This window comes from Drosophila miranda (genome assembly GCF_003369915.1).
Source record: "Drosophila miranda strain MSH22 chromosome Y unlocalized genomic scaffold, D.miranda_PacBio2.1 Contig_Y2_pilon, whole genome shotgun sequence".
Lineage (NCBI taxonomy): Eukaryota > Metazoa > Arthropoda > Insecta > Diptera > Drosophilidae > Drosophila > Drosophila miranda.
In genome coordinates, this window is record NW_022881614.1 from 35,377,824 (window position 1) to 35,392,625 (window position 14,802).

At 44.9% G+C, this 14,802-nt stretch overlaps 1 protein-coding gene across 1 annotated transcript; it reads right to left on the minus strand.

Annotated features, from left to right (window-relative positions):
- Positions 1 to 11,887: 11,887 nt before the first annotated feature.
- On the minus strand, positions 11,888 to 12,689 carry LOC117192250. Its single transcript, XM_033396914.1, has 2 exons — positions 12,495 to 12,689; positions 11,888 to 12,420 (listed from the first exon to the last, which is right to left on the minus strand). Exons 1-2 carry the CDS (start codon positions 12,547 to 12,549, stop codon positions 12,080 to 12,082), a joined length of 396 nt encoding a protein of 131 aa, XP_033252805.1. The 5' UTR covers positions 12,550 to 12,689; the 3' UTR covers positions 11,888 to 12,079.
- Positions 12,690 to 14,802: the final 2,113 nt, after the last annotated feature.

The window sequence follows — 14,802 nt, forward strand, 5'->3', positions numbered from 1 at the left end:
TCTCTGGTGGGACGCAAAGTCTGTTTGTTATTTAGTGTTCACGGAATCGTTTAGCCCTCCCCCGTCTGCTGCTGAATTTTGTATTGTTTGAAACTATTCTTTTTTCTTATTTTTGGCTCTGTTTGCACGCTTTTCACCTTATAAATGTTTACACATCACTGCGAATTCCCAGTGTTTTCGGGGAATATTTTGACAAATTGTGGCACTCCGATGTCTGATGCACGATGCACGATGCCCGATCCGACTCGACCCGTCTCTCCGCTCGCTCACTGCACGCGCAACTGTTTCGGCACGTTTAAAAATATTTTTCAATTTCAATCAAGTTTCGGGGAAAACTTTGGGCTGTCGGCATTGTCCGCCTCTGACAACGCCTCGTTGTGCGCTATTTTCGTTACGTTTTGTTGCCTCCGAGCACAATTTTCGAAATAATTTTTCCCGTTTTCCGCCGAGTTTTACCACGGCTGCAGGCGCAACATGAAGTCTGTGTGTTTACCTCGCTAAACTTCTTTGCGGGCTAATAATAAACCATGTTGTCCGGCCGGCAGAGGCCAGAAGCCATCATCAGCAGCCAGGAACCGGCATACAGCCTCATTCCATTCCAACTGCAACACAGCATTGGTCCATTAGCCCCAATTTGCTGGGAATGTGGGAGCTAATGGGAGTGGCGGTGGCCGTACGTGAGGAGAGGCAGGCAGGCAGGCACTGCGAGCAAAGAGCTCGGGGTTATTGCCACAGGTTGTTGCTGGCCAGAGGGAGAGCACAATTATAATTGTAATCTAAATCTGATAGCATGATCAAAAACTACTCTTTTTATGGCAATTAAAATTGTAATCTAAATATGATGATAAATAATGATACAAAAAATTACTAGAGCATGTAAATGTTCATCAGTGCTTTTTATATATCCAAACTAAGACTTAAGTCTCAAGAGTATTCGTTTTTAAAATATCTGCCTGCCCCTGCTGTTCTCTTTAGCTACAGGGAATAAATAATGCGCAACAATTTGGTTCGGAGTACTATATCCGAATCTGTTTTCTAAATCAAATGTCAGGTTGTACGTACAGTCACACCATTACTCCGATACCATCAATTTTAATCTAGAATCTATCAGATGTGATACACAAAAACTATGTTAATGAGCGCAGAACATGCTACCTTAGTTCCCCGTGGAGATTTGTATAAAAAGAGACACCGAAAGAAGTATTGAAAGTTGTAGATCATTATTTTCAAACCTATCAAGAGATGTTCTCGTTCTGGCTAAAGGCTCTTGTGCTCTTGCCCACATTGGTAGATCAATATTTATAATTTATAACATATAAATACGAAGCTAAGCCCTATTGCCTGCCAGTACTTTACAGCACAAAGCACCTACAAAGGGAGGTTCGAATCGATGGAGACCGTTCATGGAGTCGAAGAAACATTATTTGAATATAACCTAAAGCTGGTGGGACGCTAGCGGTTGGTAAATGGAACGATAATCCACCATGTTGATCTCAACGAGGACTATGAAATATGGATAGATATCTGGACATTTAAGAACGGAAATTGAACACCAAATAATATCAGTTTATGCCACAAGCCCTGCCACTTTATGAAGACCACTTTTGCGTCGTATTTCGAGCCATCCCTGCTTGACTCGAACATGCCCAAAGGCGACGACAAGTGTCCGTTCCGAAAGGGTGAATACTACGTGAAGAATGTTGAGCTCAACACTGAAAGCTGGTCAATATTTATAAACAGAGGTTTGAACAAATGCCGTGCTTCTATTAGGAGGAATGGCACAGTAGTTGGTGGCCTTACAGTGGTGATGGATCTTGTAGATCAAGGTACTTGATCTTGTAACAACTGATAAAGTAGGATACCGCATCGATCCTTTAATAAACATATGCAGACATTGTCTATATGATTCGATTTCCCACTGGGATTCCGCTTTCTCTCGTAGCCATCGACCTTGCTCTGCACATTCCACCCACACACAGACAGAACGATCGCGGATTGCTAGCTGCGATCGAGCAGTCTAGCATTTAGCCATCCTTCCAAATCAATTAGCTTGCCTTTCATCTCTGTGCTTTTAGTCATTCCATTTTTCAGCTGCTTGAGCTTGAGGCAGTTCTATTTTCTGGGTCATTAATGGAAAATGTGCAGAATGCGTAGACAAATGGCGGTATAAATTATTTAATTCGTACAAAACATAGTTCGCCTTAATTATCCGCTATGTGGTAAGTATTTTTGGCTCTTTTCTGACTTGGCTCTTGATATGTCGAAGCTGCTTCTAAGGTCGTTGTGGTGTCGTTGACTGTCGCTTCTGCCGTGGCTGGCGCCACATTTTATGACATTTCCCAAATATATGTATGCACAAGTATGTATGTATATCTTTGTGTGGAGATGGTTTTTATTTATTATTAAAAATAAGCGGCATTTGGCCTTTACACGGCTCGTTGACAACCGGAGATTAATGTTAGAGAGTGGCGGAAAGTGAGAATTTATAGTCGCAGGCCTTGCCGCTTGAACTTGTGTCAAAGTGGAACAATGACACTGCCGCTGATGAGATGCGATGATTAATCAGCTTAAGACCGAAGACTGGTGCCTCTCCCAAACAAATACATGAACATTCATGCTGATTAGATGATGCTGAGAGCGATGTTTGGCCCACTTCCAGCGAGACTTGTTTACGTCTAACTGACTGGTCGCGTAAACAAATGCACAGGTGAGTCCTTTTTATACCCAGACTCTGGCCAATTTGGATCCGATTGGAACTGATTTCGTGGCGTCAGTGTAGTGAGTGTTGTTCCGCCTAGTTCGCATCACTTGTAAATACATTTAATTGACATTTCTGCGCGGCAGCTGGGCACTCGGCTATCATCAAATTTAAAAATACACAAACATGTATTTCTGCTCAGCTTCTTTGACATTTGAACTGTGAAACGCTGACCAGGGAGCGGGACAGACTTGTGGAGAAAATGGAGAAGATGAAGTACTGTTGCGGCTAACCGCAAAACAATTAAATTTGATTGCCTTTTAAACCCTTTGAGAGGTTGGAACGTGCGTCGCAGGATGGGGTTGAGGTGGGGTTATATCCTCTGCCCTCGACTTCCTAATCCTTTTGGCAAGTTTTGTATCTCAGCACGTACGCTCCGCTCCCATCCACTGGTCCCACAGCTCTTCCGGACACCTCAGACCCAGCTGCGCTGCTGGAGCTGTCATGAGTTGCACAAAATTTATTTTACCGCAAGGATTGCTGTTTGATGCTGCTGCTCCCTCTGCTCCTGTTCTCCTTCCTGCTCCAGTTTTGGCCTGTTGTGGCTGCGGTTGGTAGGGATTGCGCCAACACAGACACCAACACAGCTTTATTTCTTTGTTTCGATTTAACTAAAAGGCGGTCCAAGCATTTCATTGATGAAAATTTCACATTGTTTAAAGGGAAAACGGCTCAATGTATTGGCATGCTATCTTCTCCCGGCTGCTGTGTACGCAAACAGGGAGAAATAAATATTTAAAGATTGCACACATGCCAGTTGATGACGTAACTCTCCACCCACACTCCCACGCACGGGCCTTGGTTGGCATGGCGTACGGAATATATGAGAGCCAGAGAGAACAAGGAGAGTGAGAGCACTAGAGCGAGCAAGATAAAGCGGAAACGACGCACAAAAGTATGCAGCAAAGAATGACTTGCCATTAAATAGTGCTGCAAAAGGGCATTGCATACTTTTCGGCGGGCGCGTTTAATATGGAAGAAAACATTTTATAAGGATTGCGTTGCACAACAAACTGAAGGATGGATGATTTCAATTGGAATGGTTAAACAGCTTTCATATATAATTAAATGAATACACAAATGTAAAAACCAGAAGACGACACAACCTTTTATGGCGTGAAAATGGGATTTCCATCTGAAATTCGTCTGCGTTTCTCCTTCTCAGGACCATTATTCTGCGGCAGCATATTTTAAATAATAGAAGCAGCACACAATTTAAGGCCAGTGCGGCAGTGCAGCAGAAAGCAGACAGCAGCGGAGCCATGAATATAATGCAAGGAAAACAATTTTAGCGTGGCGGTGCAGCAGCCTCGTGCCAGGGGAAAAAATCTCATCAACAAGGAGAGCAAAACGGGAAGAAATATTGAATGCAATTTTATTTGCCACACACTGTTACTGTGCTTTGGAGCAACTGCAGCAGACCGCTTGGCGAACTGCTGGGTGAATTATGGAAATGTTGCTGCTTCTGCCGCTACTCCTGTTCCTGGATAATACTACAAGGGGGAGTGTGTGAGAGCGTGCGTGTAACTATGCTACTTACTGTCTGTCTGTCTGATTATGTTTGCATAAGGGAAATCCACAGACAAACACACACACACACACACACACACACACAAAACCACTCTAGACAGCCACGTGGCAAACATTCTGTTCTTGGCCTGAAGAGATACTATACAGGAGAGGAAAATCCAGTGTTCCACCGCAGCCAGAGCATCGCGGGAGCCAGCCGCGACTTTTAGGGCAAACAATGCCATTCCAACACATCAGCGGAGCAGAGCAGAGATGCAACGCAGCAGTGGGAAAAATAACAGCATGGCTCACAGCGAACGGACTGTCTCTAGCGGAGAAGAAAACGAAGGCTGTGCTCATAAGTAGCAGGAAGGTGGTCGAACAGGCGTGCGTGATGGTTGGCAGCACTGCCATCAGGACCAAGCCCGCCCTAAAATACTTAGGGGTAGTACTCGACCAGCGACTTACATTCAAGGCGCACCTGGAGTACGTGAGCGCGAAGGCAGCCACAGCAACAGCGGCCATCAGTAGGATGATGGCCAGCACTGGAGGGCCAAGACAACGCAGCAGACAGCTCTTCGCCGGAGTGGTCACCTCCATAATCCTATATGGATCGGTTGTGTGGGCACCAGCAATGAGGGTGCCGTCATACAGCAGGGACAGCAGAGGCGCATACAGACGCTGCGCCCTCAGGGTTGCATGCTGCTTCCGGACGGTGTCAGAGGACGCCGCACTAGTGGTGGCTGGCATGGTCCCGCTGGACCTCCTGGCGGACGAGCGGCAGAGCGGCATTGCAGTCGGTAGCGAACGCCGCGAGGGCACTATAGCACGCTGGCAACGGCGATGGGACCAAGCCGAGAATGGAAGATGGACGAGACGGCTAATCCCCCAGCTGAGACCATGGATGCAGCGGAAGAGAGGCCAGATTGACCACTACCTCGGACAACTGCTAACGGGGCATGGCTGCTTCAAGCAATACCTATACCGCTTCAAGCACGCCGATGACCCGTACTGCAGCTACTGCGGGCCAGGAGTAGATGAAGACGCGGAGCACGTCTTCTGTTCCTGTCCCCGCTTTCGTCGGGAACGAGAGACGCTAGGAGAGGCGAGCCCAGGAGTAAGCGCAGACACCCTCACCGAGCGGATGGTAGCCGACGAGCAGACGTGTCACGCGGCTGCCAATATGGCAGCAAGCGTCATAAGGGAGCTGCGTAGGCTGGAGCGATGCCGAACCAACTAGAGCCATAGAAGACACGAAGCTCCGCACCGCGAAGTAATGCCTAGCGGCAGTCCCGCGGGAGCGGACCTACCCTCAACATTCCCATTCCAACAACCCATGCGTGCGAGAGAGACAGAAAATCAGTCTGAGCGTGACGTCGGGCGCTGCGTAGCCACTGCAAATCGATTTCTTGCTTATGGCTACAAAAATGATCCGATCTGATCCAGATTCAGCAATCAGATAGATATGGTCGTTATCTATGATTCTGCGTTTTTAGTTTTCTCGAATGTGCAATATTGTGGATGCAACAGATTTTCGTTCTTTGTGTGGGCGGAAGGGGGTGGGGCGAAATTTTGAGATACACGTTTTATAGTAAGATCTAACAGGAGTGCGGATACCAAATTTGGTTACTCTAGCCTTAATAGTCTCTGAGATTTTTGAATATCCCCAGATTTTCGTCCTTTGCGGGGGCGGAAGGGGGTGTGGCGAAATTTTGAAACAAACCCGTCACGGTCCGATATATTAGGAGTGTGGATACCAAATTTGGTTGCTCTAGCTTTTGTAGTCTCTGAGATCTAGGCGCTAATGTTTTACTCTAAGCAAAGCCGCCTATGCTACGTGTGTGTTAGAGAGAGACAGGGCGAGAAAAAATGAAATTGTTTTCTTGATGCTGGCTATAATAATAATACGATCCAATTCAGATTCCGCAGTCATAAAGATATGGTCATTCTCTACAGTTCTACGTTTTTGGTTTTCTCTTATCTTTAAAATTGTGAATGCCACAGATTTTCGTCCTTTGTGGGGGCGGAAGTGGGCGGGGCGAAGTTTTGACATATTTTTGTAGCAGTGACATATCACAGAAGTCTGGATCCAAGACATCGTTGCTCTAGCTTTTATAGTCTTTGAGCACTAGGCGCTGAAGGGGACGGACAGACGGACGGACGGACAGACGGACAGACGGACACACGGACAGACAGACAGACAGACAGGGCCCAATCGACTCGGCTATTGATGCTGATCAAGAATATATATACTTTATGGGGTCGGAAACGATTCCTTCTGGACGTTACACACATCCACTTTTACCACAAACCTAATATACCCCAATACTCATTTTGAGTATCGGGTATAAAAAAACAAAAAAAACGAGGGCGAACGTTGTGAGTTGCTGCGGACACCGCAACTCTACGGTTATACCCGATACTAAGTCAGTATGGCTCTCCTCCGGCAGACGCCGCTAATATTAAACGACACGACAAAGAGTGCGTGCGAGAGAGACAGAAAATCAGTCTGAGCGTGACGTCGGGCGCTGCGTAGCCACTGCAAATTGATTTGTTCCTATTGGCTATAAAAATGATCTGATCTGATCCAGATTCAGCAATCTGATAGATATGGTCATTATCTATGATTCTGCGTTTTTAGTTTTCTCGAATGTGCAATATTGTGGATGCCTTTGTGTGGGCGAAAGGGGGTGGGGCGAAATTTTGAGATACACGTTTTATAGTAAGATCTAACAGAAGAGCGGATACCAAATTTGGTTACTCTAGCTTTAATAGACTCTGAGATTTTTGAGTATCCCCAGATTTTCGTCCCTTGCGGGGGCGGAAGGGGGTGTGTCGAAATTTTGAAACAAACTCGTCTCGGTCCGATATATTAGGAGTGTGGATACCAAATTTGGTTGCTCTAGCTTTTATAGTCTCTGAGATCTAGGCGCTAATGTTTTACTCTAAGCAAAGCCGCCTATGCTACGTGTGTGTTAGAGAGAGACAGGGCGAGAAAAAATGAAATTGTTTTCTTGATGCTGGCTATAATAATAATACGATCCAATTCAGATTCCGCAGTCTTAAAGATATGGTCATTCTCTACAATTCTACGTTTTTGGTTTTCTCATATCTTTAAAATTGTGAATGCCACAGATATTCGTTCTTTGTGGGGGCGGAAGTGGGCGGGGCGAAGTTTTGAAATATTTTTGTAGCAGTGACATATCACAGAAGTCTGGATCCAAAACAGCGTTGCTCTAGCTCTTATAGTCTTTGAGCACTAGGCGCTGAAGGGGACGGACAGACGGACGAACGGACAGACGGACAGACAGACAGGGCTCAATCGACTCGGCTATTGATGCTGATCAAGAATATATATACTTTATGGGGTCGGAAACGATTCCTTCTGGACGTTACACACATCCACTTTTACCACAAATCTAATATACCCCAATACTCATTTTGAGTATCGGGTATAAAAACACATTTACGAGTATCTTTTTCCAGATCCATTCCTCCTCTCCACCTGAGGTCCATCGCTTTGGCAACCACATGCAGTTTGATAAAAGACACAGTCATGGCAACCCACCTGCCACTAAATGAGTTGGCCTGTGGCAGGAAAGTCTGGCACCACACCCGCACCACCGTCACTGCAGATATTTGTTTGTTTGGCTTTCCATGTTTTCGTGCAGTCATGCGAAGCTCCTGCCCCAACCCCGCCTCCATATGACGTTGGAAGGTGCTCCGATTGTTCGCTCTTACCCCTGCCATTCCCTTCCACCGTTTGGTCCTTTTTCTTTGTACGAATATCTCATCAAAATCCAGTTTGAGATTATTGATTTAATTTGGCTTGTTTTTACTGCTCATACCGGATGCAGACAGAGCTTACGTTTTGTTTAGCTTATGTTGGTGGTGGTCTGGCTTTTTGTCCTGTTGCTGGTACTGTTTACGCCTGTCAAAAGGCGCACTCTGCCAGAGACATAAACGCATACGAGCCACACCCACCGGCTGTGTGCTCTGTCCATCAATTTACAAATGGACTCGGAGCAGTGCAGTCCAGTAAAGTGTGCGAATGAAACCCAAATTGAATTTTTGTGGCAAATCAAAAGTGTTTGGCAGTACATATGACAAATAAAATGCAAAGAAATTAATTAAAGACCCTATATGAAATCATGTAAAATAAAAACAAAAACATACTTCCATTAATATTTTGCTAATACAGAGTAAATTAGTAATGAGAATTTAAGGGATCATAAAATGATTATGAAGTCATAGGTTTTTCCAACAGTGCACTGCAGCGTAAAGTATTTTGCAAATCAAATTGGGCAAAATGCAATAGGAAACAAAAACAGTGTGGCACGAAAACAAATTTATACAAAACGAAAAACAGTGTTTTTCAAAATTAAATTATAAACATTAGATGGGGGAACAAAATTAAATTTATGGACAACGCAGCACAAATCAAATCACAGCAAAATTAGTTATGATTCAATTGGCAACAGTCGCGCGCCCCTGTCCTAGTCAACTTTCCGCAACTTTCCACATGTTTGGGTCCTAATCCCCTTTAGAGAGCCATGCCACCAAAAGGCAAAAACTTGTTGATAGCCATGCGACCCCCAACAAGGGGCAGCGACGACTGTTGAACAGTTCTGCAATTCATAAAAACAGCGGACAGGGGGCTGGCCTGCAGGTGCTAGTACGAGTATATACTGGTGGGGACAACCTCCAGGTGTATCCATGCGCTGACAAATATTTGACGTTTTAGTCTAATTAAATTAGCCGCAACACCGCTGCCCGGCCTGGCCCTCGGGAAAGGTATAAATTTCCATGTGGCACGTTCTCTGTCGCGGTTCCCGTCTCGACATTGTCGCGCTGTGCCCCGCCGTGTTCGTCCCCAAAAATGGAATACTAATACAAAATATTACACTCGTACACAAAGAGCATAAAGAACGAGCAGTGCGCTTTGCCTTAACGTATGCAACGAGCGATTGTTATAAAATATATAAATTCATATTCAGAGTACCCTGCCTAAGCCGCGGCACATTCGTATACGTATGAAACTCCAGCGTCCATTGTGCGACCGTGCTGAACAATTGCACACGTTTTTATGCGCTGGAATGCAAGAAGTAAGTGGCTTAAGAGCAGTCCGAGAAGCCAACTGAGTTATGTGGCTATATCGCCCTGCCCGAAGGATAGGATCTGAGGGGGAGAGGAGACAGTGGCATTCATTTTGCTCCTTCCGTTCGGGAATGGCTGCAAAGTTATGCCAGGGCTTCCTCCCACTGAGAGTTGTCCGTGGAACTTGGCCACAATCAAGATTAGCACTTAGTCTCCAGATATTAGTTTATTTTTTGCATTTTTTATTAGTAAATTTATTTATTATAGTATTTATTCCACTCAACACTCTGCCTCAACGGATCTGACGCATCTGTATTTATATATCCTGAAAAGCGAACCACTATTAATACAAATTTAAACGCTGTGTATTTTTTCCTTCCCTTCCTTCCATCAACTGGCATGATAAAACCGAATTTATGGCGACACTTTTATGTCCGCTGTACACAATGGTATACCGCACAGGAAGGGAAGTGTTTTTGTGCCACAGCCCTCTCGATCGGGTCGGGTCGGGTCGGGACGGGTCAGTGCTTTTTTTCTGCTGCCTTAAGTCCGGCAGAATATGCAACGCGTATGCATTTTTTATGCGGACCGGACTACAAGCACTTTTAAATGCGTCTGAACATTTTAAGGCAAAAACATGTAGTGCGAATGACATTTTTTCCGATTGCGGCATTGGAAATACTTTATTTTCGCTCTGATGGAAAAATCCTCATTAAACATTCATTTCGCTGTGATCGCGAGATGGCAGGAGGGAACAGGAAGTGGGGAAAAATCCGACAATGAATTATAGAAATTATTTCCAATGGCCAACCGATTAAAGGGGCTGTAAACAATCAAATGAAAGCCAAAAGAAATATCAATCAAAATTACAGCAGCGGGAAATGCAAGAGAAAATCGTCGAGAGTGAGAAAATTTCAATGAAAACAAATGAAAATAATTCCGCTTGTAGGAAAAATAATAATAATTCGTGTGTACCTCTTCTGGAAATGAGTGAAATAAGTTCTTTGCTGAAATACATTCTGATGTTTGCTCTCCCGAGTAGTTCCGCGATTGATGCTGTCGGGGGCACGACGAGTGCGGAGTCCGATCTGATCCGGAGAGTTCTGTAATTAAGTTTGCAAATTCCTTAGTCGAGGCGGCCAACGAGAAAAACATTATAAACAGCTTAAATCGAAACTTTTTGCCAGCAACCAGAAACCATAAACCAAGACAAAAACATGCCCGACACAGTCGGACATAACTATAAAGGAAAAATCAACTTGAAAGTTGCATTTGCCGGGGCTTAGTGCTGGAGTTTTTTGGCCTAGCCTTTGTGTATTTAAATATATGTATTTAGCTCTGAATGGCTGTGTGGTAAGCCCCTGGCACTTGGCTGGAGCTGCAGTCTCGGATCTGGAACTTTGCCGACGACAGAAAACATTCAGGCTGCACACATGCACCGTATGGAATAGTAATTACAATCAGCTTTTTGTTAAGTGAATTATTAGCCAAAAATCACACAGAAAGAAAGACAGAGAGACCGATCCAGCATGGGGCGCATGAAGAAGAAGCTGCCGACAGGTGTAAGTACCAGCAGCAGATCAAATACTACTGCCTGCCAGTCGCCTTTTAAAGACGCCTTGGCATTAGTAGGCGCTAAGCTTAAATGTCGGAAATGGCGCATTTCATTTCCATGCCATTTAGTCGGCCGACTCTCGAGCCAGAGACAATCAGCCGCCGAGCAGCCGCCACTTTGCACTTAATTTTCTTGTAAAAGTGTGTTTATTTTTTATTTATTTGCAATTCCGTTTGCACGCACGCACACGAACAGCACCTACCCTTCTTACCCACCGCACTCACACCTGTATGTGTTTAAAATATGCCAGGTATCGTCTGGAGGCGCCACACGCAGTGGGAGCAGCTGCACTTCGGCCCCCAGGCTCTTGCCGTGGGTATAACAGGTGTCGACCGGGCCGGGCGGGCCATGTGGGTGGGGCAACATAAATCGCATCAATTGCTGCCGCTGAGGCATAGCGGGGTGGTTTCAATTATTTGCATAGCCGCCTGCCTAAGGGCCTCAAACGGTTACCTAATTTGTATATTACATGCCACTTAAAAAGTAATACGATGGGGTTCCAGCACATGTGCACATATGTACATACATTCATAAGTATATACGCTTGTTCGTTTACAGCATTATGACATTCACAATTAATGTCATTTCTCCCAATGTATTCAATGAAAGTTATTTTAAAAGCGTGGACCTCTCTACTTGATGGTCCGCCTCTGGGAACGTACTCCTGGAAGCCTTCGTCTTGGTCAATTTTGTTGATCCTACTTCAGGGTCTACCTCCAGCTGCAGATCCCCACACCTTTATGAAAGTGCGAGAATCGCATAAAAGCATGAGTCTCGCGCTTGCCACATAATATTAATCAATTCAATACAAAACTAGAAAACGAGAAGCGTGTGAAAATATTTGTTGTGCTCCTGTCAGCCAGGGCTGCCACACTCAGATTCCTATCGATTAATTGAATTCGTTGTCATTATTATTCTTATTATTATTTAATCGAAAGGGAAACGATGCATTTTCTATACGGCATTGGGTGGCAACCAAAAAGCACGGTTTGCTGTGTGTAGAGCCGGCATACGTGTGCTTTGGTGCGCTGATTTCTGGTCAAGCGTGGTATGGCTGTGTGGTTGTGGTGTGCTTCTGTATGGAGATGTCGAGTGTCGGTTTAATTTTCGTAATTGACTAAACGATAGGGATTGAGGCTCTTCATCTCCTCTAGAGTGTAGCGGTAGGGTGGCTGAAGTTCCTCCTTATCGGATGGCCCCGTCAAAAAGTGCTCGCGCAGCTGCAAGCATCCCAGACGGATTCCCTTCAAGCGGCAGGCCTGGCGGTAGAGCTGCTGCTCGCGGTGCATGTAAAACTGGCTCGACGACGATGATTGACGGGGCATGAATGCCTGGATAAGCCCCAAGGGCTGACCAGTGTAGCGCGGACCCACAGTCGGATAGGCTGCTACCTGGGGGAACCAGTTGATGGGGCACGGCTTCGCGGTCGTAGTCTGCGTCTCTGTTCGGAATGGAAGATGAGACTGTGGGTGAGGCGAGCCTATGCACCCACTGCTGTCCTTGCCAGTAGCTTACCCTTGTTCTTCTGGGTCATCTTAATGACTAGTTCTTTACCCTCGTCCACCTCCATCTTAAAATCAATTTGGAAAAATGGGTTACAACTAATTTAATCGCAAAAGGGTGTTTTTTTTTTAATTTCGTAGAAATTAATTTTTTTTTTTAGTTCCTCTGAATTTTTGACAACAATTTATGTTGACAAACGATCGTAAACTGAACATTTTCGTCTCCACAGCCTGAAGGGTAGACTCAAATTTTGACAGTCCAGAATCGTGGCTAACTTCGATTTCGGAAAAATTGTCTCTGCCAACAGTGTCGTCGGCAAACTTTGAATGGAAATGGGAGGGACTGTATTTCCACATACCCATATCGATTCCTTTGCTGGTTCTTTGCCCTGGGGCCCGCCCAGAGCTGATGGGAACTGAGCTGATTTTTTGGCACTCCATTAATTGGCAAAGTTTATTTTTGTTCCTGGACCAATGTCGAGAGCTCAGCCTCAAGGCCGTGCTAATTAGAAATTTTGGCTTCAACTTTGCAATGAAAAGAAAAACGAGGGGGAACGTTGTGAGTTGCTGCGGACACCGCAACTCTACAGTTATACCCGATACTAAGTCAGTATGGCTCTCTTCCGGCAGATGCCGCTAATATTAAACGACACGACAAAGAGTTCGTGCGAGAGAGACAGAAAATCAGTCTGAGCGTGACGTCGGGCGCTGCGTAGCCACTGAAAATTGATTTGTTCCTTTTGGCTATACAAATTATCTGATCTGATCCAGATTCAGCAATCTGATAGATATGGTCGTTATCTATGATTCTGCGATCTATCTATGATTTTTAGTTTTCTCTAATGTGCAATATTGTGGATGCAACAGATTTTCGTCCTTTGTGGGGGCGGAAAGGGGTGGGGCGAAATTCTGAGATATACGTTTTATAGTGAGATCTAACAGAAGTGCGGATACCAAATTTGGTTACTCTAGCCTTAATAGTCTCCGAGATTTGTGGATGCCCCAGATTTTCGTCCTTTGCGGGGCGGAAGGGGGTGTGGCGAAATTTGGACACGAAACGGTCAAGGTCCGATATCACAGGAGTGTGGATACCAAATTTGGTTGCTCTAGCTTTTATGGGTTTTGAGATCCTTGAACTCATATTTTGCAATTGGCAAAACCGACCATGAAACCTGTGTGGGAGAGAGAGACAGAGCGAGAAAGAATGAAATTGTTTTCTTGATTCTGGCTATAATAATAATACGATCTGGTTCAGATTTTGCACTCTAGAACATATAGTCATCCTCTACGATTCTGCGTTGTGGATGCCACAGATTTTCGCTTTTTGTGGGGGCGGAAGTGCGACACTTTTATGTCCGCTGTACACAATGGTAGACCGCACAGGAAGGGAAGTGTTTTTGTGCCACAGCCCTCTCGATCGGGTCGGGTCGGGTCGGGACGGGTCAGTGCTTTTTTTCTGATGCCTTAAGTCCGGCAGAATATGCAACGCGTATGCATTTTTTATGCGGACCGGACTACAAGCACTTTTAAATGCGTCTGAACATTTTAAGGCAAAAACATGTAGTGCGAATGACATTTTTTCCGATTGCGGCATTGGAAATACTTTATTTTCGCTCTGATGGAAAAATCCTCATTAAACATTCATTTCGCTGTGATCGCGAGATGGCAGGAGGGAACAGGAAGTGGGGAAAAATCCGACAATGAATTATAGAAATTATTTCCAATGGCCAACCGATTGAAGGGGCTGTAAAAAATCAAATGAAAGCCAAAAGAAATATCAATCAAAATTACAGCAGCGGGAAATGCAAGAGAAAATCGTCGAGAGTGAGAAAATTTCAATGAAAACAAATGAAAATAATTCCGCTTGTAGGAAAAATAATAATAATTCGTGCGTACCTCTTCTGGAAATGAGTGAAATAAGTTCTTTGCTGAAATACATTCTAATGTTTGCTCTTCCGAGTAGTTCCGCGATTGATGCTGTCGGGGGCACGACGAGTGCGGAGTCCGATCTGATCCGGAGAGTTCTGTAATTAAGTTTGCAAGTTCCTGAAAAGTTGGAGTGCCGAACTCAAAAAGGGCTTAGTCGAGGCGGCCAACGAGAAAAACATTATAAACAGCTTAAATCGAAACTTTTTGCCAGCAACCAGAAACCATAAACCAAGACAAAAACATGCCCGACACAGTCGGACATAACTATAAAGGCAAAATCAACTTGAAAGTTGCATTTGCCGGGGCTTAGTGCTGGAGTTTTTTGGTCTAGCCTTTGTGTATTTAAATATATGTATTTAGCTCTGAATGGCTGTGTGGAAAGCCCCTGACAC